This window comes from Cygnus atratus, chromosome 3 (assembly GCF_013377495.2).
Source record: "Cygnus atratus isolate AKBS03 ecotype Queensland, Australia chromosome 3, CAtr_DNAZoo_HiC_assembly, whole genome shotgun sequence".
Taxonomy (NCBI): domain Eukaryota; kingdom Metazoa; phylum Chordata; class Aves; order Anseriformes; family Anatidae; genus Cygnus; species Cygnus atratus.
Window position 1 is genome coordinate 116209135 of NC_066364.1, and position 23065 is coordinate 116232199.

At 36.9% G+C, this 23065-nt stretch overlaps 1 protein-coding gene across 1 annotated transcript in view; it reads right to left on the reverse strand.

Moving 5' to 3' along the window:
• Positions 1–23065, reverse strand: part of LOC118251090 (protocadherin Fat 4-like) — a 46869-nt gene that overhangs the window by 2454 nt on the left and 21350 nt on the right. The window contains exons 19-38 of the mRNA XM_035552858.1: positions 22017–22165; positions 20890–21197; positions 20065–20334; positions 19185–19322; positions 18495–18708; positions 17343–17501; positions 16004–16155; positions 14724–14892; positions 13582–13790; positions 12007–12186; positions 11158–11377; positions 9673–9809; positions 8639–8782; positions 6184–6428; positions 5793–5902; positions 4956–5087; positions 4253–4389; positions 3367–3564; positions 2231–2325; positions 669–824 (exon numbers count right to left, since the gene is read on the reverse strand). Of these exons, the coding sequence (XP_035408751.1) occupies positions 669–824; positions 2231–2325; positions 3367–3564; positions 4253–4389; positions 4956–5087; positions 5793–5902; positions 6184–6428; positions 8639–8782; positions 9673–9809; positions 11158–11377; positions 12007–12186; positions 13582–13790; positions 14724–14892; positions 16004–16155; positions 17343–17501; positions 18495–18708; positions 19185–19322; positions 20065–20334; positions 20890–21197; positions 22017–22165 (3522 nt within the window). The remainder of the gene's footprint in view (positions 1–668; positions 825–2230; positions 2326–3366; positions 3565–4252; positions 4390–4955; positions 5088–5792; positions 5903–6183; positions 6429–8638; positions 8783–9672; positions 9810–11157; positions 11378–12006; positions 12187–13581; positions 13791–14723; positions 14893–16003; positions 16156–17342; positions 17502–18494; positions 18709–19184; positions 19323–20064; positions 20335–20889; positions 21198–22016; positions 22166–23065) is intronic.

Sequence of the window (23065 nt, forward strand, 5' to 3'; positions counted from 1 at the left end):
TAGAAACACCAAGAGTGCTTTCTTCAGCAAAAAGGGGTCATAGAATCATAGAACCAATTAAGGTTGGAAAAGACCTCCAAGACCATCTGGTCCAGCCATCCCCCTACCACCACTATCACCCACTAAACCATGTCCCTAAAATCATCCATGCAGAGTGCTTCCTATGACCACAGGCTCTTTTAGTTGTTTCAACCACAAACCATTTCTGGTTACACACAGGTGTTGAGTCTAGAAATCATTTGCTTTTAAACAGCAGCTCCCCTTAATAGTATGTTTGCGTGAGCATGCATTCATACCACTATAAGGTTATGAAACAAATGTAAAATACAACTGAAATTTAAGTTTTTAATCAAAATTCTGTAATTCAGAAGTGAAGGCAACATCTATTTTAGTGACATTATTTCTGCTTCCATTTTCTGTAAAACTGACTTTTAAAATTTATTTTGCACAATTAAGCAGCCATATTCATGCTTTCAACAGACTCTGGATATTACCTTTGAATAAATAATGTAAGCTTTCTGAATTCTAAAAATTCAGTTTGAGCTTTTAGGTAAGTGCCAGATAAACTGTTATGTCATCAAAACTCATCCAGTTGAGACATTAATAATGTTACGGGAAACAAAACCCAGCTGTATAGATGTGATACCCGGAAGATCGACTGTACAAACCTTTTTACATCTTCTGCAGGTATTTCCTGGTTTGCCTCATCAACAGCAATGATTTTTATGTAGGTTACATCAGTGCTTTCTCTTGTTCTTCTTTCAAACTCATTGGAATAAACATCAACAATGTATATATTCCATGCAAGTATATCTTCTATGACTCTGCCATCATATTAAGAGAACATTGTTAATTAACTGGGCAGTGACAAATTCTTTTAACACTGGAAATTAAATGATAGAAAAGTAGTACTTAATACAATACTTTGCAGATATTTAGCATTTTAATCTAAGGATGTCAAAATGCAGGATTATCATCAGCAAAGGAATTAAGCTTTTTGCCCAATATCATTGGGTGATTGAGTAGCAGAGAAAAATAATATCCAGTCCTTGTCTCTGACTATTAAACAAAAGTATATTTCATTAGTAGATACTATAAAACTTTTGTACATAGCCTGAAAATTCTTAGCTAGGTGCCATTAGCATAACTGAACAATTAGAGAAAAGAAGGATTAACAAACCCTTAATACCTAAATTTCAAAACCAATATTGCATAGTATATCCTATGTTTAGTCATGCTTTTCAAAGTCACATATGGTCCATTTCATACTTGACTTTTTATGATAAATACAGGTAGTGATACCTATGGCGTACCATGAACAGTAAAGGTGGGGAAAAGGGAAATTTGTTCTCATAAACCGTATTGTTTTCTCCCAGTTCTTTAATAAAGAGATTTTCTTGCTGGATCAGACCATTGGTGCCATTAATCCATCATTCTGATAGAAGTTAGTACCAGCTGCTTCCAAGACAGGAGGAGCTCTATGGGTTCAATTTAATTTTTACCAACAAGAAATTGGTGGCATAACAATGTCAAACTCATTTTTCCACTCTTCAAAGCTATTTCCCCTCAAAAGCACAGGACTTGATATTTCCAATGTAAATACATGTTTATGTATAATCAAAGTATTATGTGTCTTCATTAACAACACAAAAAGGCCAAAACATGTTTTTTCACTTTACTGTGGCCATCCACACATTGCTAGCTAATCCCCTAGGGTTGTGGGGGCTGAGACCTTGGAAAGCACTGCTGCTGTGCCACAAGGGAGATTTTCTCATTTGTAGTAAGTGATTTTGTTTTGAGGACTCGTCTTAGGACGCTTGTCAAAGAATGAAAGATTAGTACATCCTCTATCCTATCTGTGTCCACATGTGTATATTGGGCCTACAATCCATGAAAAATTATTAAGTATATAAATAAACTTGTTCCTAGGCTGTTGAAAATTACAGAAGCATTGAGGTAGGAAGGAATCTCTTGAAATCGTCTAGTCCAACAACACTTCGACATTTGTCAGCTCAGGCCAAAGCCTTACAGGTAAGAACTGGCATATCTTTCTGATGGATTCCTGTGAATTCCCTCAAATTATTCTGCACTACATCAATTTGAAGGCTTAGCTTTTCATGAGGGCTGGCTGTATCAGCTCCCCTGTAAGCTGTCAGACCCCTATCTCAAAGGAGCTCTACATTTGTCACCGGATATTATATCAGAATAAGCTTCACAGTTTCATAAATACCTTTCTACTTCAGCAATGTTTTTTTCAACAACATTGATCTTCTGATTAAGAACAAGTACCACAATGTTTTTACTGGAGCTGGAATCAACAGTTACCTAAGAAATAAAGAAATTGCCTGTAAGGTTTTCTAAAGCATTTACATCTCTCTCCAAGATTGACTTTCAAAAAAAGACTCTGATGGTGATGCTCAGAATGAGAGATCATAACTTTTTACATCAATAATTTCAATAGAAAGCAGTTTTTAAGATAGCATTCTAGGCAATTCTAAAGTTGAAGCACTTAATAAATTGTAACTGAACCAATATAGAACTCTACTATGCCTGTGAGCAAGGTTTCAGAGAAAAGTTTGCCAGATTTTCATATCTTGCATTCTCTTTGCATGCATGCAATTTCATGAAACAGATTTCCAAAATTAGGTATGGATAAATAAATCTGGATTTCTCTGCACAATCTCCAGTTATACCTGTCAGTGATCTGCATGCACAAGTTATTATAAATGCAGTATTTAAAGGATGCTTATCTAATTTTATATTTCAAATCTTCATTGGAGTGGATGAGACTTGGTGTAAAATGTATCTGCTGTGCATCTACATGGAGGTTCTTGCACTAATAAAGAGGATATCCTGGGGAAATTGCACCAAGGAGGAAGGAAGTGATATCAAATTGTAATACCTGATAACAACTCTTAAGTCAAGGTAAATCTTTCTTTCCAGGGAAGAATAACTCAAGAGTAAATTTCTCCCAGAAATAGGTTAGATCCTTCCTCCTGTTCCTGTGCTCACAGTGATTGCCAAATGGTTCTCTCCAGTCTTATCCCAACCTCCCTCATCTCAAGGCAGTTTTGTTAATCTAGCCATGGCCGGAGTTAGTTAAGAGATTAATTTGTTCCATAAGCAGGTAATTGTCCTTTAAAAGTCAATTTTCATGTCAACAGATTTTCATCTGTTAAAGGAAACAGCAACCTTGTAATTCTGGCCTGAACATTTGTAGTAGATACTGGCATTGCCAACAGTCTCACTGCATGGTATTATTATTTTTTGTTTGTTTGTTTTTGGTCATTACCAAACCTAGTCCTTCTTGTATACACAGCTTTGACATAGAAGCAAATCAATACTATAAATAGCAATCTTTCTTACATTGACTTTTGTCTGGGCTGTGAGTCCTTTTCCACTTTGGTCTGCAGCCTGGACTTCCAGATAAAATGTTCCAACCTTTCCTGCTACAGAAACTGTAAAAACCTGCCCTGTATTTTCATCGATGTCAAATTCATTTGTTTGATGATTCACTAAACTGTACAGCAGAAGTCCATTGTCTCCTGAGTCTGGATCTGTGGCCTGGGTTTAAAAAAAAAAAAAAAAAAAAGAAAAAAGAAGAAAAGATGATTATGAGACTCAGCGTATGTCTTTCGGGCTGTTCATTACCCTTCAGTCATAAAGCTGCATTTTTTATTCGTAAGACTGGACTATTTTAGGAAAGTGTTGTCATAAACTTTCCCTTTGCACTAACAAAGTGGGACACAAGCTATCAGAATCAAACCACGGGTATGAAAGGGGAAATAAATTTCCCATAAAGTCTAGGAGGATTCTACAACTGCAAGCGTAAAGGAAGCAGACTATAGGAACTGAGAAACCTCCGACTTAGAAAGAAAAATACAAGAATTGCTCCATTTTGTATCTCATTTCCTATTTGGGTTTGATGGTAACAAAGCAATTAATAGTGCCGAAGAGAGAACAGTAGTCTGTGCAGTATGTAATCCTTGAGGCATCATACCTTTAGGCAGCGCCAGGAGTCAGAACAGACTGCACATTCTTGTGACAGAACCACTGGTAGGACAGGTATGGACCAGTTCCCTAAACACCCCATCCTTCACCTGCATTATGATAAACCTGGATGGTGGGCAGAATTTGACTCAAGCATTTGAGAGCAGATTTAACAGCTCTTTTAGCCTAATTTAAATGCGAAAGAAATTCAAATCTTTCAAAAGATTTCTGTCCTTGTGAAGAGTGCAGACAGATACTCTACCTGAACTGTAATAACCGGGTACTTGTATGGCACAGAGTTTGGCACCCGAGCAGAGTAGACGCTTTGCAAAAATGCTGGCTCTTCATTTACATCCTGCACTGAGATTGTCAGCATTGCCACATTTGGAGCAAACAGGCCTGTTAAACAAACACAGGTTATCTTGAGTGCTGCTCAGCCTTGTGTCTGCAACAACAAACATCAGCAAGGCACAACTTTCAGAGGCCGGGGCAGGCTGTGGCTTTACAGCAGTATCTCGGCTGCATTTGAGGATGAGGGAGAAGGAAGTGAACACAGTTGAGACATGCCCAGGGGAGCTTTGTTTGATTTCCAGGACCCTGGGGAGAACAGGCAGTGCAAGGCAAAAGGTGACAGTACTGCTTCTCTGTCAGCCCTCTACAGCTGGCTGTGCTATACTGGGCAAAGGACAGGCAGGTTCCTCCAGTTCCTGCTATGGAGTCCAACGCCCAGGTATTACATTCTTTTCTGAGACTACAGTAAGACCCTGTGAGAGTTTGCACCCTTGGAGGAAGGCTACTGCTTTTCTCTGCACAACCTCGACCTTCAGCTGCTTGTCTTTCACACCAGACTTTTCAGTTCAAGAGAATCTTGATTCCTATAGTTGGTTGCAAATACAGAAGGCAAAGAAATATCTTGCGTTCATTGCCCCTGATTGAAGTTGGAAAGCCCTTCACAGGAAAGTTACCTGAAGACTGGACTGCAGCAGTCGAGACATTCACATTTGCTTCAATTACAATCACATACTGAGAAGTCTCCTCATAGTTCAAATTAATTCCCGTTTTCAGCTCACCACTTTCTGGATCCAACCTAAAATGACCTGAAAGGAAAAACATGCACCTCCGTTGTTATAGCTGCTATTTCACCTGTGGCTCTCCTACCTTTTGTGTCTTGTTTTCTCTTAGGATGCTTCCGTGGGCCCTCTCCTCTTACAAATATGAAGTGCTTCATTACCACTGGCTAAGCAGTGGACGCACCACAGCTTGGGGGGCACCCCAGACCAAACAAGCCTTAAACATGAAAAGGAGCAGCTACTTTGGAAAATAAAACTGCAGCCTCTTGTTGCACACATTCTCCAAGTTTTCTATCAGTTTTTAATTACTCCTGTTTTTTGTGTGCAAATGGAGTCATATCACAGCTGCAAAAGCTGAAGAAGGCCAGATGCCCTGAAAGGTGCGAGTGTAAGGAAATGATAGACTAAAAGAGATTGGCAAGGAGGAAGCTGCTTGTGTATGAAAGCTTCATCTTAGCTTCCTTAGCCCGAAAATTACCCTAACTTAAGACCATCAGAACCCATTGGCAAGTTATAACCACATCTTTAGCCAAAGGAGATTAACAAACTCTCATGCTGAAGAGCTCTGAAGGAAGTTCTTTGTGTGCTTTTACTTTTTTTCCCCAAAGAAATTACACACATTTTTATCCTTGCTCTCCATCTCCTCATTTAAATACAGTGGCATCTACCACATAAAAGACAGGTTAGCATGTTATCTTAGCTATTTCAAGTCCTAAGGGAAATAGTACTCACCTTTTTCATTGCCAGATACAACTGTATAAATAATCGGTTTTCCTAAAGTTTCAGCCACAACAAAAGTGTAAATTAAATGATCCACTCCCGTGTTTTCCAACACTGAAATGCTAATACAGAAGACAAATGATAAAACATAACGTTAAATTTCCCAGCAGTTGTTGTGCTGAAAGGCTTCAAGATTTAACTCCTTAAGAATAAGGTATCTGTGGAAAATTCTGCCCCATCCCCTCTAGTTGTTTGCCAGAGCTCAAAACAACAATAAAAACTAATGTCCTTCTGTGCACACCAAAGGGGACGGCAATGCTATGATAATTATCTTCAACTTTCAGCTTTACTGTGTTTTCCACTACCTGTCAAATATGTACCAGTTACGTTATGAAAGCCTCACCTGATTTGGCTCTCATTAAACTGAGGAACAAATGGACGGTTGTCGAACACATTAAGAGTAATCACAGCAGTGCTGTTTAAAGATGGAGAGCCTTTATCCTCAGCCATCACTGTTAACCGGATTTCTTCAGAACTAGGCAGGTTTCCAGTTGTTATTATTTTCCCCTTGCTCCTATCTTCTATCAGGAAGAATGCGCTGAAGCTTATATCTGGGAGGATGTAGTATTCAATAAGGCCATTTTGCCCCTGCCATGAAAGGAACACAACTTTATTAAGATTATTAAGATTAAGATAATTAAAAATATTAAGTTTAGACGTGTAGATGGGGGTACTTAGCCTAGCAAGACAGTAACCTAAAGGAGCAATGTCACTTTGGCTTGCAGGACCATGTAATTTTGGTGCTCCCAGTCCTGTAGCACAGACTCACCGGAATCTTAGTATTTCCATGCTTAAATTGACAAAATGCCAGAGCATTTTACTTAACTAGACAGAATCAGGACTCACAGCTACTTCATGCTGAAATTGTAACACTAGAGCAGCAGCAGCCAATGGACAGACTCATCGTCATGTTCCCCCCATCCCTGAAAATTAATTTTCATGCTTTCATGCTTCATGTATGACCCCAAGACCCATACATATTTATAGTCTTAAAAACACAAGCTTATATAACAGTGTATTTAGGGAGATTTTATGTCCATAATGACCTTGAGCTTTGCACAAACTTTTAGACTACCATAGCTCATACAAAAACGTTAATTCAATAGTTTTGAAATCAAAGTTCATAAACTAGAACATATAAAATAGATTTTTCAGAGAGAGGGTTGGAAGAGCAGGATATTGCTAAGTGAAGTGAAGATTTATTTTTCTGCTAGACTCCCCACATGACTTTGGACAATGAGCTTCAGATTCCTCGTCTGTCAAAGTGAGTTACAAATAACTATTCATTTTCCATGGGTGCTATAAAGCTTTCCCCACACTGTAAAATGTACAGAGAACTATATTTTGATAGCGATATCAGTAGTAATAATGAATTTCCAGGATAAGAAATCCCATTAAAGTACTAAATAAAACTACTTGCACTGGGAGTACATGTTGAAGGGTAGGATAAACACTGAAACAAGAGATGTAAAAAATGTCTAAATGAAAACTTGGGATTATCTATGGTAGGATGGGTGCTGATGAAAACACAACGCAGAAGAAAATTCAGAAGTAGTTTGTGAGTTACACAACAAAAATGGAAAAAACAAGTCTTTAAAGAAAAAATATTAAGTTTAGATGTGTAGATGGGGGTACTTAGCCTAGCAAGAGAGTAACCTAAAGGAGCAATGTCAATAAGAATAAGCTAAAGTCCCTTGGGTTCTTGTGGCACCTTGAGGAGAAGTGCAGCTTCCCCACTGCTGTGAGTATAAGCCCTATTCCTTCCTGCCTACACTCACATCACTTTCATCACTTTTCTGAGACAAGCCTTAGGGTTTACCCTATCACCCTTTGCTCTGTATTTCTGAAAAATGTTATATTCTCTTTTTCCATGGCTCCGCAGAAGCAGGATCAAACCCTGCCATGAGCATCTATTGTCAGTATGTAATCTGTAAATTTATGATTATCTCAGGAATGGGGAGGAATAGAAACAAAGTCTAATATCTTCAGAGCTGGACTGTGCCCCACAATCCTGACAGGGTACAGAGCAGAGGACCAGACATGTCTGAAGGACGACAATTTCATTAGTTCTCCATGAAGCATTCTTAGTCCAGCAACATTCATAAAACAATTTTTTATATAAAGTAATAGCAAATAAAACAAAAAGGGCCTTTCAATTATTTGCAGCAATATATCTCAACTGCTGCTATTATAAACGAAGTTTTGCATGAAATATTAGGAAGACACCTGATATTCATGTTTTGCTGTCACTTCCAGATGTTTCATCTTTTAAATTGTATAATTAATATTGATGTTGTCGTGGTGATCTTACTGACTGATATCTCTCCTGGTGCCTGGACATTACCTGGTGTGGGTGCAGTACAGATAAATCAATCAGTCAAACAAAATTACTTATAAAAGTGGAAACAGAATTAGCTGGGGTATAGAGGCATTTGGTGAACAGACATTTCTATGTTCAAGCCAGGTACATGATGCTTAGTTTTTAAAGAATCCTCCATTTCAGAAGTTCAAATAATTTCACAGTCACTAAATTGCTTGAGTTCTTATATATGTCTGAAAGACTAGTACAAATCCAAATATTAAGGGGAATAATTAAGGCAAATGTAGCTGAAAAAAATTGCCCAAAGTACATCAGCGTCAGAGCAGAAACAATAAAATTCCTAATTTCCAGTTCACAGTGCTACTAATCAATCATAATTTTCTTTCTGCTACAGTTGGTGCTTCATATCAGTAGAACAAAGAAAAGTATATTTGGGCTGCAGCTTAAAGCAGTATCAAAATCAAACAGGAGTAGTTACCTGATCTTTGTCGGAAGCTTGCACAGTTATGATGTGAGCACCTACAGGATTAATCATGTTTATAGAAGTGGAGTAGGAATTCTGATCAAACACTGGAGCATTATCATTCACATCAATCACTAGAACAGTGACAGTGGTGGTTGCCTAGAAATAAAAAGGTTTATTTATTAAATAAAATAATTTTAGAATATTTAGGATGTCTTATTTATTTCTTAAGTAGTTTTGTTATTTGCATATGCAACAAGAAGTTTAAATCAGAATTTGAAAATGGTGTAGTAAAAGACTGCATTAGGTTAAACTTTGTAAACTCGACATCAAAGATCTCTACAGAATTTTAATACAAAAGAAGCAGAAATTTAAATTTGCATTAGGATTCTTCTTGAAAGGTTTCAGAATGGTTAAGAATAGGATGTGTTTAGGAAGCCATATGTCCTACTACTGCTGCTAGATACAGACACAGACACAGATTTCTAGGTTGGAAGAGACCTCAAGATCATCGAGTCCAACCTCCAACCTAACACTAAGTACTCCACTAAACCATATCGCTAAGTTTTTTTTTGTTGTTTGTTTGTTTGTTTGTTTGTTTTTTAGACGTTTAGATGTAGAGCTTAGCGATAAGGGATGCAGATAAGGGAACTTGGGACGTTCTACTACTGTTAAATAAGTGTATAATACCTTTTCAAATAAAAGTAATATAGCAGGATTAGAACAATCGACTGAAAATTACTTTTGCTGCTATGAAAAGTTAACACAGTATTTATAGTACTAACTAAAAGCATCATTCCTGCACCCCCGCAGAGGTTAGTCAGCAAACACTTCAGGGACAAATTCTACCATGCATGATTATAAAGTATTTCTACTATTTGTGGAAGATAATATTCCTCAGCATGGACACCAAGGGCAAAAATCTGACCCTAACCATGATTAGGAGACTAATTTATGTTGCACAATATCTGTCTGTGATAGACCTACCTCCCACTAGTTCAAATCTACTCTGACTGGAAGTGTCACTCTTCATTAGAAAGCTCTTTTACCTGATAGAAAGGGGCAGATTTGTTGTTGACTGCATTCACTGTCAGGCTGTACTTATTCATGGTTTCGTAGTCTGGAGAATTCTTTATCTTAATGTTCCCAAGTATTTCATCTATTTCAAATATATTTCCTCCACCATCTGAGATACAATCAAAGAAGCTTTATCATTGAATACATCTTTGAAACACATAATTAACTACACTCTTAAATGTTATGTTTAGTCATATCTCGAGCTCACCGAAACCAGTCTTTAATGTCATATAGATAATGTAGAAGAAAAACAGAAAAGATTGAGTGGATGAGCATTTGAAGTGCGAGCCAACACAACAGGTCAACAAATTCTGCAGATTCACATGTCTCACTCATAAATTAATAATGCTTGAGCCATGCAAACGATGATGGACAGCACATCAGAGATGTGGGGTAAATCTCGAGAAACAAGTTCCTCCTAGTCTGCACAACTCTGTGAGGCTAGAGGAGATCAGAGGTGTTCATAGGCACTTTTACAGTCCTCTGACCTTCTGTATGTTCAGTCTCATTTGCTTGTTGCTGAGCATGAACACTGTAACTAGCCAGTGCTCCTGCAAAATCTCTAAGACGACGTGTCACTGAATTTATTCTGGCTCTAATGAAGGTAGACTAAGTAGCACAGAGATCTAAAGAGAAATCAACGTGACTGCTGAAAGACACAGCAGTGACCTTTACTGTCTTTGGCTTCCCTGGTCCAAAACCACCCTAAAGTCTGTGTGCATATTGGAAATAAAGGACACTAAAATATACATAAACCTTATATACATTGCTCTTGATGGTACAAAAACAAATATTTCAATGCCTACAGGCTTTGGTGCAGGCAGCTCTAAATCTCCATCTCGGTAAGATTTAGAGGCAGTGGCAAAAGGGGTGCTCTTCCCAAGTGTAATTCCATCAGCTACCACAGATAAATGTGATAGGAAGCACAAACCAGAGCTCTCAGTCACTGCAGTTCCCAAGCTGTCATGTTAATGTAAAATTAAGTTAAAGGTCCTTTACATTAATAGCCTGGGCAGAGATCTGAGATCTGAGATCAGAGTAGGCAACCTGCTGCCTGTTGTGCCACTTCTGCTGCAGAGGTAAAGTTGTCCAGCACAAGGGTGAAGAAAGCAGCTCTCTAACAGCCCATGATAGTGTTTCAGGTGCCTGACACACTTGTGATACCATTTACATCTGATCTTTGTAGCTGTAAAATGATCACAGTTGACAAGTTGAGGAGAGGCTTAATTTAGTAGTATTTAAAACAGTTGTAGGTTCTGCAAAAGAAGCTGCTACTCAATCATTGTGAAAGTTATACGAGCACAAATTAGTAAAATACTAAGTCAGGTGAAAGTGAACCTTCTCAGCTTATGTGGACAGGAGTTAGGAGCTAACTCACATAATGCTATTTACACTCATAACATTGTAACACAACAAAGTGATAGTTGTTCCAGTGCAGTAAGTGAATCCCTTGTTACCTTTAAGGCTATAAAGAATAAAGGCATTGTCTCCTGTGTCTCTGTCGGTTGCTGTGACTTTTCCAACTATGAATCCCACAGCCACATTTTCATTAACACTGAATGGAGTCACCAGGTCAAACACAGGTGGCCAGTCATTAACATCAATGATCTTTATGACAACTGTGCAGTAACCCCTTTTCTTCTCAGGGATTCCATCATCTTCAGCATATATCACAACCTGTAAGTTACACGATTATTTGAAAGGAGAAATCATATAAGCAGGTATTTGCACCAGGATTAAAAAACGCTGTGTGAGTTTTAAACTTCAGGGGATTCTTAGAAATGTAAACTCAAGTTCTGAATTCACTTCAAAATAATTATTGAAAACTTCAGGAATATTTGATTAACAACAACAAAAAAAAGTCTTTACATACAACCAACAAATTCAGCATTTTTGCTTGAAGCAAAATAAGATCATAAAAAATATTCAGCAGTAACAGCAACAGTAAAGAAGATAAAATGATCATCTTATCTCCAAGATCTCAGTCTGGTACAGATTCAAGCAAATAGACTACACTGAATACGAGAGCTGTCATTGCGAAGTTAGTTATTCATGAGCTGAAGTGTTTGAGAGCTTGCAAGATTGGTGAACTATGAGCCTTGCTTGAATTTCAGGTTAGGCATAATAGTCCACAGGCAGCATCTTGCTTTAATAATGCACCACATATTGAGAAACTCATATTCTAAAATTATGCATAAAATGCTAAAGCAATAGCAAGCTAAATCAAAACAAAAATGTCACCAATTATCCAAGGAGAAGATAAAAAGTTCTGAATAACTAAGAGGTTTCAGAAATCTAAAGCAAACCTGATACTCTGTAGGTTCCTCTTCATAATCAAAGGAGACAGTGGAATAAAGAATTCCAGTTGCTTCATCTATCCGGAATTTTAGTGTGTCTCCACTGAGAATGCCATATGTTAGTAAACCATTTCTACCTGTATCATTATCCTGAGCTTTCAGCTGGACAATCTCAGTAGCAGGTAAATTCTGTCAATGAAAAGCAGATTGAGGCTGTGACAGAGTTTGGTTAGCTGCAATTTCTTGAATTATGTGATGGGGGGAGGCAGACACTGCATACGCTTATAGTAGTGTAAACACTTTAAAATCAAAATTATACAATTCATTCAGCATAGTGAGAGAAACTCTTGTTTTCCTGAATTTACAGAACAGACTATTTCCCCTCCATGTCACCTATGTCACCATGTCACTATGTCACCACTGCCACCTATGGCAGTGATCTTCAGAAACAAAATTGCCATGTTTTAGAACTGGTCAAATATTTATCTCAAGTGTCTGACTTGCTGTTAAGGAATTATTCATAATTAATAGCCTGTACTCCTTTAAAATTAAAGAGATGTTCTCAACTTCAGAATCACGTTTCTGTCTGAACGCTATTTGGCTAATAATTATTCTTTTAAAAATACGTGATCTATTTCTTCTGTTAAAATGTTATTTGCATTCAGATTGACAGTAAACATCAGCATTTCACTCGCATGGCCATTTGAGACCTGATCTCAAGTTATGTGATCCAACTTGGTATCCAACAATTAATTCTGTGTAAATATTTCACATGGAAACCAATTTTTAAGATTGGGAAATGCGACATTAAATCTTCTCCATTCAGTTAACTGGGAACATTAAAAATAGGTGTAATAATTAAAAATATATTTAGCTCAATGTTAAAAATGGACTAGATTTCAAGTTAGTTGTAGCTGTTAAGGAGAAAGTTCATGAATCAGCCCATAAGCTCAAAGGCAAGGCATGCGGTATACAAAATATAAACATCATCAGTTTGTTTGTTTGTTTGTTTTTTAAAGTAACAAGCAGATTAAAGCATGCAAAATGCTGAAAAGCGAAATGTTACCTAGATCCTGTTGCATAATTAAATGCTGTGGCTTCCATTGCAGGCTATTGTAACATAATAGCCACAGACTGAAAATTGGCTTGTTTTCTGCCACCAATTACTTAGTGGCAAGAAGAGTTATAACAGATAGTGTTTGAACAAGAGAAGCATGCTAATTTAGAGAAGACTTGTTTCTGCTACTTCTCTGCAAAAACTCCTTTACAAAAGACAAAGCGAGTCTGTCTGTGAATGTACTTGAAGATGCTCTGTGAACAAAAACGCAACATAGGAGTGGCTATTTTTTCTTTCACGGAGCCCTGTATTAGCAAAAGATTCACTTTTCCTTCAATAAGTCCACACTTCTAGACCATTCTCTATGTATCGGGATTTTCAGGTTGAACTGAAACCTAAAATATCACATGGCAGAACAGAAAGCCTGTCCAGTTTCAGTATGTTTACACAAGCCCCCCCAGCCTTTTTTTGGTAATTACTATTTGAGGGTTCATTATTGTGATTCAGTTTGGATGACATTTTTTTACCTCTTCCAATCTTTGTTCTAGCAGAGAAGATGGGAAAACTGGAGGGAAATCATTTTCATCAATGACATCCACATGCACAGAAACTTCATTGAATATGCTGGTGTTGGACGAATCTGTTGCTCTCACATTTAAAATAACTGGGAAATCTTCCACTGTCAATTTCTTTTCTGTTCTTATGATCCCAATGGATGAATCAATAATGAAATACCCTGGTTAAAAAACAACAGAAAAAGAAGTTACTGTGTTTATGATTTTATTAGTTAAAACTGAAGACATGAAGACTTCAATGCAAGCTACATATTATTTATATGAATATCGTATGCTACAGTTTTCTTCAAAGAACAAAATAAAATTCAACGTCGATTTTCAAGAATGTCAGACATATCCACGGCTACAATTAAAAAAAAAAATAACCAAGAAGGTCAGAATGGGAAAACCAATGGGGAGAAGTTCATTCCACCACTCTCTGTTCAGCTGGTCTTTGTTTCTGCTTCAGTAAGCAATTATTTTATTTTCTATGAAGTCCTCTTCTGACTGAAGATGAGGGATGCTGCAGATAACTTCTATGAGACCACAACTTCAAACAAAGCACTTTTCATAAAGAGAAGTGCAAACTGACTACATTTGATGACTCAATAATATTAGCTTTATGAGTTTAACATTAGTCTAAAAAATAAAAATAAAACACATGACACAAAGCAGTGATACACTTGTCCCATGTATACTCATGGTACACATTTGTGTTTAAGAAAACATTGCTGAATTAGGTGTGATTTTTTGTTTGTTTGTTTTTTAACCAGCAGTTTTTATGCTGATTTAGGTATTCTTTCTCCAGTCACTGTAACTTTTTGCCTGATCAGGTACTACCTGATCTTTCTGTAGCAGACAAAAAAGCACATACAGCCAGTGTAGTCAGATCTGTATCATGTTGCTCTAACCAATCTGACAGAAATTCAATCATGTGCCTGCACTTGATCCATATCAAATTTGTAAATCTGGTTGATACATACCCAGTATTCATGGCTGTAGAACTGAGATAAAAGCAAAAGAAGAGAGACAAGAAGCAATCCAAAAGCTAAATTGTCTGCAACAGTAGTTCTTTAACATACCATGTTCCTTGTTAGTTCACTTAAAGAGCTTACCCTTTTCATTTCCAGACACAATGCTGTATATCACAGGGACATTATACAACACGCTGATCTGTACAACAAATGAATCTGGCAGTATCTTCTCACTCAGAGGTGTAGGCTGATAGACTGCTTCCGAGAACACTGGGAATGAAATGTTGATGGGAGCTACGGTTACTGACACCTGCAGAGAAAAGAATGTGACCACAAGGGTTACGCTTTCATGTTAAGCAAAATTTTCTTGAGGTATGCTATAGTAGAAGTTTAAAACTTTTTCAGTAAGAAAAAGCCTAGGATTGCTGCATGCTGAGTTTGACACCTTAGTATCTCGAGGGTAGAAAAGGTTAGTTTAAAAAAAAAAAAAAGTCATCAACCTCACTAATTTAAGTTCAGATGTATTTTTCCTAAATATACAGAGGGGTTGTTTCCAATTCCTCACATAGAGCAAATACAAATTACTTGTCTGGCTAAACAGCTCTCAGAAGGAGAATCTATATTTGTAACAAATTATTCCACTGGAGTATGTATGACCAGAGCAGGATTTTGTAAGTACAATATTTTTAAATGGTTGTAAATGATTTTATAGATGAAAAATTGTGTCAGGCAGTAAATAAATAATGACTACTACGTCTTAAAAATACAATTTTTTTCTAAATGTTGCCAGCCAGCTGCTGTCTGATGTTCTGAAGGACAATGTTTTTATAACTCTATATTCAACAGAACCTTAAAATGTGATTTTCTACATTTTTATCCCTATGCATTTCTACTCTCTTTTTCTGAATTATGCTAATCTGTGATATTTAGTGGCAAAACATCGCAACCAGTAATAAACACTGTCAAAAATATTTTCATTTTAATATTTCAATTTCTTACTCTTCAATTTATATTTTTTTTCCTTGTCTTACAGGGAAGTAAGAACAACTGTCTCCTGTTTATTATATCACATACTTCCATTATGTTCCCCCTGACTGTCCCACTCTTTGACTTTGCATAGAAGTCTCCATTCCTATAAAATTCCTCCCTCACAGTTCAGAGCTTCTCTTTCTTGGATCTTTTCTGAAGGTGAATGATCAAAATAACGGCAAGTGATGTACTGAGCAGTTGCTACCGCACATAACTTTGTAAATATTATCATCCTGTATCCTGTTCCTGAAACAGAACTGAGACTGACCTTCCCATTCCCATTTTGTACAGTTTTGCCTCACTAATGCCCATTGCCTGTTGCTGTTACACTCAGTTTAAAATAAAACAGTGAATAAACTGTATAAGTAGATACTAAAGAAAAAATTTAGTACCTTTACAGAAGTTGAAAGCGGTGGCAGACCTGAATCTGTTGCAGTGATTGTCAAGGAGTAATACAGGAGAACAGCCTGGCTGTGTAAGTCTCTTGTTAATGTGAGCTCTCCTGTGGTACTGGAAAGACTAAAGAGGCCTTCTGAGTTTCCATCTGAAGAGAGAAAACCAAGTGTTGGAAATGTTCAACAGAGCCAGCAGAGACCAGTGACTGAATTATATGCCCAAAATTAGAGAGACTTGGGTTGAAAGGCTACTCTGTATGTGATTTGAAGCAAGACAAAGCATTTGAAGCAGTATCAAGCCTCTCTTGATACTGCATCTGTGTCACAGAATCCTTTGGGCCTGTAAAGGGCCTGTAACAGGCCCTTGAGGCCTCTAGTCCAACCTCTTGCTCAAAGCAGGATAATCAATGAAATCAGAGTAGGTTGCTCAGGGCTTTGTCCAGTCTGGTGCTGAAAATCTCCAGGGTATCTCTCAGGACAGCTTGTTCCAGTGCACAGTTATCCTCATAGAGGATTTTTTTTCCCCCTTATATTCACAGTGGAGATTTTTTCCCCCTAATGGCAGTCAGAACCTTCCATTTCACCTTATGACTACTACGTTTAATTCTTCTGTCATGCTCCTCAGTGCAGAGCTTAGCTCCATCTTCTCAGTAACCTCCTCTTAGGTATTAGATGAGAAATCTCAGACCCAGTCTTCAGCAATTGCTAGTACTTGCTATCCTCCTTGAATCTTGTATCCAGTCCCAAAGGCCTGGAATACCTTATCAGTGTTGTGGTGATGTGAGCTGAGCATCAATTAGGCATTGAGTCTTCCAGGCGTTTGGCTGAAGACTACAACACATCCTTGATGCATGACAGCTATAGAAACCACACAAGTATGGTAGATGCAGATGCAGTTATCTGGTGTAACTATTGGAGCTCAGATATACCGTCCTGTTAATTCCACCCAAATGTACCTGCTGTATCCTGTGTTTCATTAGGTTTCATATTAAAGGCAGTGTTATAAGTGAAACCCAAAATTCCCAATCTCTTCTGTAGGACGAGGATTTCCTACTTTATTTCTATAGTACTCGCTCACTGGATGTCATTATTCTGATCAGAATTTTTGTATAATACTATAACATAATTTCTCCCAAAAAAAGTCAGCTTCATGCATAGATGATTTAAAACACTGTACTTCCACACTTGCGTCCATCGGTTTTGAACGGGATCATTCAAAATCAGTTTTGCTGTACTTGACTTTTTCAAGGTCTTCATTTTGCAAAAGTAGTTAATAGCTTAGCAGTATGCAACTACAACAGTAATAAACACCAATGAGATTTTTTTTCAGACATACCTGTAATATTGTAGAAAATGCCTTCATCATAACCTTTGTTTTCATCTCTTGCATTGATATCTACTATCAGTGTGCCAGCTGTAGAATTGTCTGGGAGGATCTGGAAATATGAGGGCTTTTCAAATACAGGTCCTTCTTCATTAACATCTTCCACGATAACTAAGAAAAGAAGGTCCAGTTCTGAATGTAAATATGATTTTCACCCAAGCAGTTACAGGCTATTGTTTCAGCTGATATAAACCTGCACAGGCCCTGAGAACTGAGTGGGAACTCTTTCAATTTATAGCAGATGGCAACCTTATTTTCTTTATTTCAAAACTCCCGCCTTTGTGGATTAGATTATTTACTGCTCAAGCAATAGTTTCCTCACAATGACTGCACTTCTGGCTAGCATGCTGTCACTACTATCTGTCATGAATATCACCACCTTATTGTTTCTTTGTGCTCCCTTCTGTGTCCATAATCATCTGGTATCTCTCATCTTTGGTTTCAATTGCAAGCATTGTGAGACAGGATTGATTAGTTTTATGTTTGTATGTGACCTGGGACAATAGGGTCATGGACCACAATTAGTGAAGCAGGTCATACAGTAATATAGATAAGACAGAACAACAGGTTCTGCCAATCAAAACTAGGGCTGCCCAAAAACTTGGATAACAACGTCACAGAAATCTTTTATGTTGTTTTCTATTTTACATAATTTGAAAAAAAAAATTTTTTTTTTAAACCCCAAAACGACCAAGAAAATAGCATTATCTAATGATATTTTTATAATACTAAAAATCAGCTTTTTTTTCACCAATCAAGAAGTAGACTGTCAGTAAACATGCAGAAAAAGAAGTGAATGATGATTCTGGAAACCTTTCCAATCATACAGTCAAACAGGTACTCTACAAACAACATAGAAATATTTGTGAGAATATTGAAGCAAGTGATGTCAGTTAGTGTGGAAACCCTTCCTTTCTGACAAAGCAGCTAAACATTTCTAGAGGAAAATTTCATCTGGCCATAATCAAAAGGTCACATAATCATTTCTAATAACTAACTTTAGCAGAATGTATTACTACTGAGGGCTATCTTCATGCCTTACAGTTACATATACCAAAATAGTCCCTAAGAGAATTTTTTTTTTCTGCAGTTAACTAGAGTTACCTGTAATGTTTGCTGTGTCTTGAAGGTATGGCTCTCCAGGATTGAAAGCTTTCAGAATAAATGTATACTGGGCATGGCTTTCATAGTCCAAAGGCTGAAGAGTTGTAATAGCTCCAGAAAGTTCTCCGACATAAAATGAAGTCTCTCCAGTTATGGTGTAATGAATAATGGCATTGTACCCTATGTCCTTATCTGTGGCTGTTGCATTCAAAATCTAAATTAAACAAAATAACAACAAAACAAACATTCAGAACAGAACCAAGAGGATGGCAAAACATCCACAAAATACTGGTATTTAACTGTATAGTGTTTACTGCCTGAGTTACTTATACGGCTATTAATCACACATATACTAGGGGAAGACAGAAAACCTTAAGAACAGGGGAATGCTGGACACATTACATAGAGGAGGCTTATAACACACTGCCTGTAGGTCCTCTGAAAACTAGATCCATACAGTGCAGCACCAGGGAGCAGGGAGAGCAGCACAAAGAGAGCTTAAGAAAGACTCAGTGGGACAGATACTCTGCTGTTATATACAATGAGTACATTGTGTGTTTTTACAGGCTCCATGGAGTCAAAAAAAATACATTCACCAATGCGCAATCATCATAGATCAGTGTCACTTCCAAGTTTATGCAAAGAAAACAATTGCAGAAGAACAATCTATTTACTCTTAATGCCACGTACCACATGTGGAGGCTCGTTCTCTTTTACAGTCACAGAGTATGACTTCTGGGGGAACACAGGTGGGTTGTCATTCTCGTCTTCTACGGTGATGCTTAGAACTAAACTTTCAGATAGTGGTGGTCTGCCAGAGTCAGTGGCCTGTGAAGAACCAAGCTGTCATTAAACACAGCACTACATTGATACAAACTTGTTTCACCTTTGTTCCAAAGTTTTGAAAAGAATCTTTGTCTCAGAAGACTTTCTTCTGGACTACTTATTGTTGAATTACATTGCTTTAACCCTGTGCTTGCTTTCCAAGAGCTCCTTGCCCTGCTAAATAACTTAGTCAGCAGTAGAGATCTCCTTAAAATACACTCATACATTATGGCTGGTGCTGGACCAATTATTTGTATGCACAAACCTTAATTTAACTGATTAATAGCAGTAAAATCAATGGAATCATCTATAACAACTAGATGCTTACAAAATGAATGTACTTGGATTAAACTTTTACATTTTTAACATGGAAATATAAATATAACTCATATATTTTAAATGTAAGTACATATGTTTTAAAAGGTATAAAAAATGGAAATGAACAACATTATGGACAGGCAAAGCAGTAAAAGAAATACAGTGGTGGCAGCCTTACAATCTAAAATGGGCTGAGGAATATTTTGCAGACTTCACAGTAAGATATCATATGACTATGATCCTTAAGATCTGATGTTCATGGGTCGTTTATTCACTAATACCAATTCACACAGCAGAAAAGCTTCTGGGTACAAAACATAACATTAATGAATTCTAGTGGAATTCACTAAGATTGAGATTTTCTTGTGATGATTCAGTATTTTTTCTCCGTTTTATATTGAGATTTTTTTCAAACTTGTCAACTTACATTTATTTTCAGTTCATAAGTGTCCATCATTTCTCTGTCTAAGGATTTTGTTGTCATCAGCTTGCCCGTGGAACTGTCAATATGGAACACTCCAGCAAAATCATCTTGTAAAGAATAGCTTATCAGTGCATTATCTCCTATATCCATATCAGTAGCATAAAATGTGCCCAAATCTAGACTATTTGCATTCTCAGGAAAAGATAGTTTTGTTTGAATCAGTGTTGAGAAAACTGGAGGATTGTCATTGATGTCATTTATTCTCACTGTTACCTGTATTTAGAAAAAAAAAAAAAAAGAGACATTCTTGAGCTGTAGAAACAGTATTCAAAGGAGAACTTAAATTCCTTTTAGTCGACAAAAGTCCACAGGGGAAAAACACCACCACCAGCACAAAGGGATACATAACCAGCATTTTTCAGCATTTGAATGTTTTCACACCTACAGCATCTCAACAATTTATGTATTTATTTTTAATTCTCAGTTGTGACAAGCAAGATTAACTATCCTTTCATTGGAAAAAAATTAGCAGGATTAATAATCTAGGGCTTTGGAGCAGAACTATGCACAGAGTCAGTTCCAGTGTTAATAAGTTTCTCTAGTTATGGTTTGTTCATAAAGGAACTCTCAGGAAGTGATGCAATTTGTAAAGTTGACAATATTTCAAAATTGTAATATCTCCTCAGGAAAAACGGAAATTAAGTTCAACAATGCTCTCAAAATACTCATGCTTACATAATCAATCACACTTATCTGGAATTTTTTTCTTTTAATGTTATAAGCCTTTAAAAAAAAAAAAAAAACAATTTAAAATGCAATATACTGTACCAAAGCAACAGCTGTATTGGGTGGCACCACAGAATCAACAGCTTCTACAAGAATGTTATATAGGTCATCATCTTCTCGATCTAGCCTGGCAAGAGTCACAATGTCTCCTTGGTCATTAACAGAGAACTTGTCAGTATGTGATTTCAGAGAGTATGCTACTTGTATGGCTATGCTTCCAGTCAGAGCTTTCACAGAGCCAACAGCAGTCCTAACTGGTTCCTCTTCTGGAATGCTGAACTCATAGGTGGAGCTTTCAAAAGTCAGCCCGAAGCCAGTGTCATTTACCAGCAAGTAGAGAGTGACAGAAACTAACGAGAGAAAAATATTAAAATATTAAAAATACTAAAATAGCAAAGTTGCTGGTGAAATAATCATGACCCATGCCCTATTTCCCTAGATTTTTGAGGAAGTAATAGAAATTGACAGAAACTGGCACGTGGGAATGAGGAACAAGAAGGAGAAGAAAAAAAAAACAGTAGAAATAATGAGTAATACATAACGCATGACTTCTAAAGCTAACCATTTATACCTAAGTGGGGTTCCACCGCAACCCCACTTCACTGATTACAGCAGTGTTGCTTCAATAAAGTAGGACAGCAAGGATCACCAATTTGAAGTTAACAGGATTTCTTTCTTTTTTTTTTTTTTTTCTCTTATGCTAAATTACTTTGTAACAAAAGAGAAGGGATATCCGTGAAACCTCACGGTTTCAAATTCTATCGGGGCCTTTCATCCTACTTTATCAACATCAGTTGTTGCTCCTGTTCATGAGAAATCAAAACTATTCCTTAAAAAATACATGAAAAAGACAATTACATCCATGTTACTGAATATTTTTTAAAAGAACTAAAATGCATTTGGAAGGCAATTCACTATTTGTTTAAACATTTCTAAATCTAAGGAAATACAGGAAAAAGGAAAAAGAAACACACTTCATCTGAATTATTTTAATATATCCTTCTAGAATGGCTACTACCACAAAGTACATTGAGCACTTTTAGTGTAACATGAATTCTAGCTCTAACTCATTTTGACCGGACGGTGATGGGATTCATTTGAAATTTCAACATTTGTAAATGTTACATTTCTGTGGGAAGCAAAAAAAAAAGTGAAAAGAAATAGTTTACCATTTGATGTAAGCTGAGGAACTCCATGATCAGCAGCAATAACTATTAGCGTAACAACCGTGTCAGCTGTGATATGGGTCAAGTTACTGCTGAGGATGATTTCTCCAGTATGGTTATTTATATGGAAATCATCAGAATGGTTCATCAGGCTATATTAAAGAGAAATCAGTATAACATTCATATTAATGACACAGAAAGAATCCTCTACTTCCTGTCACTTCCGTAACAAGCAACAAATTAGTATTTGCCTATTTATAAAGAATGGCTAAGCAAAATGTTTTAGTAACATTAGCCTAAATACATCAGCCTTTTTTATTTCCTAGCATACCTTCCATACTGACAGCAAAAAAGACCCATTAGATCAGTTCCCATTAGATCTCAAGCCTTTGATCTTCCCATGAATAGAAGGCAGCTACTGCACACTAACTGCATATTCAGCAATATAAGAAATAGAGGTGATTTCATATGAAGGTTGCAGACCTGCTAATTCCTACTTTCTGCCCACTCTCATAGATAACTGAATAACTCACAAGAACAAGTAATACATTTAAGGTAGAATGTCATCTCACAGTTAAAAACACTATCCTTCAAGGCACTATTTTTAAACACCCACAGCTTTCTGACTGATTCATCTGTCCTTTTCAATCCATACTTTTCATGTCAATGTGCATTTTCAATGATCCAAGAATTTTCCTCAATTAATATTTTATGCATAGCCCATTATGGAAGTTACTGTTTCTTGATCTCCTCCTCCCAGAAAACAGAAGACATATGAACAGATAGTCCTTCCTGGAGATTTATCTATTTTCAACTCAGAAATTCCAACAAGTCTATACAAAATTTCAGAAATTAAAACAAACCTTGGCTTTCAGTTCTTGTTGTTACCATTTGATTGCATTCACCTTTTTTTTTTTTTTATGGTGTAATCATAATTTGATTAACTCTAAAACATGGAGTAATTGCTGTCCTCTTTCCTAAGTTTAAAATCATTACTGGTTACAAGTTCATCACAGCACTTGTACAATATCTACAAACAGGTCTTATCTTGT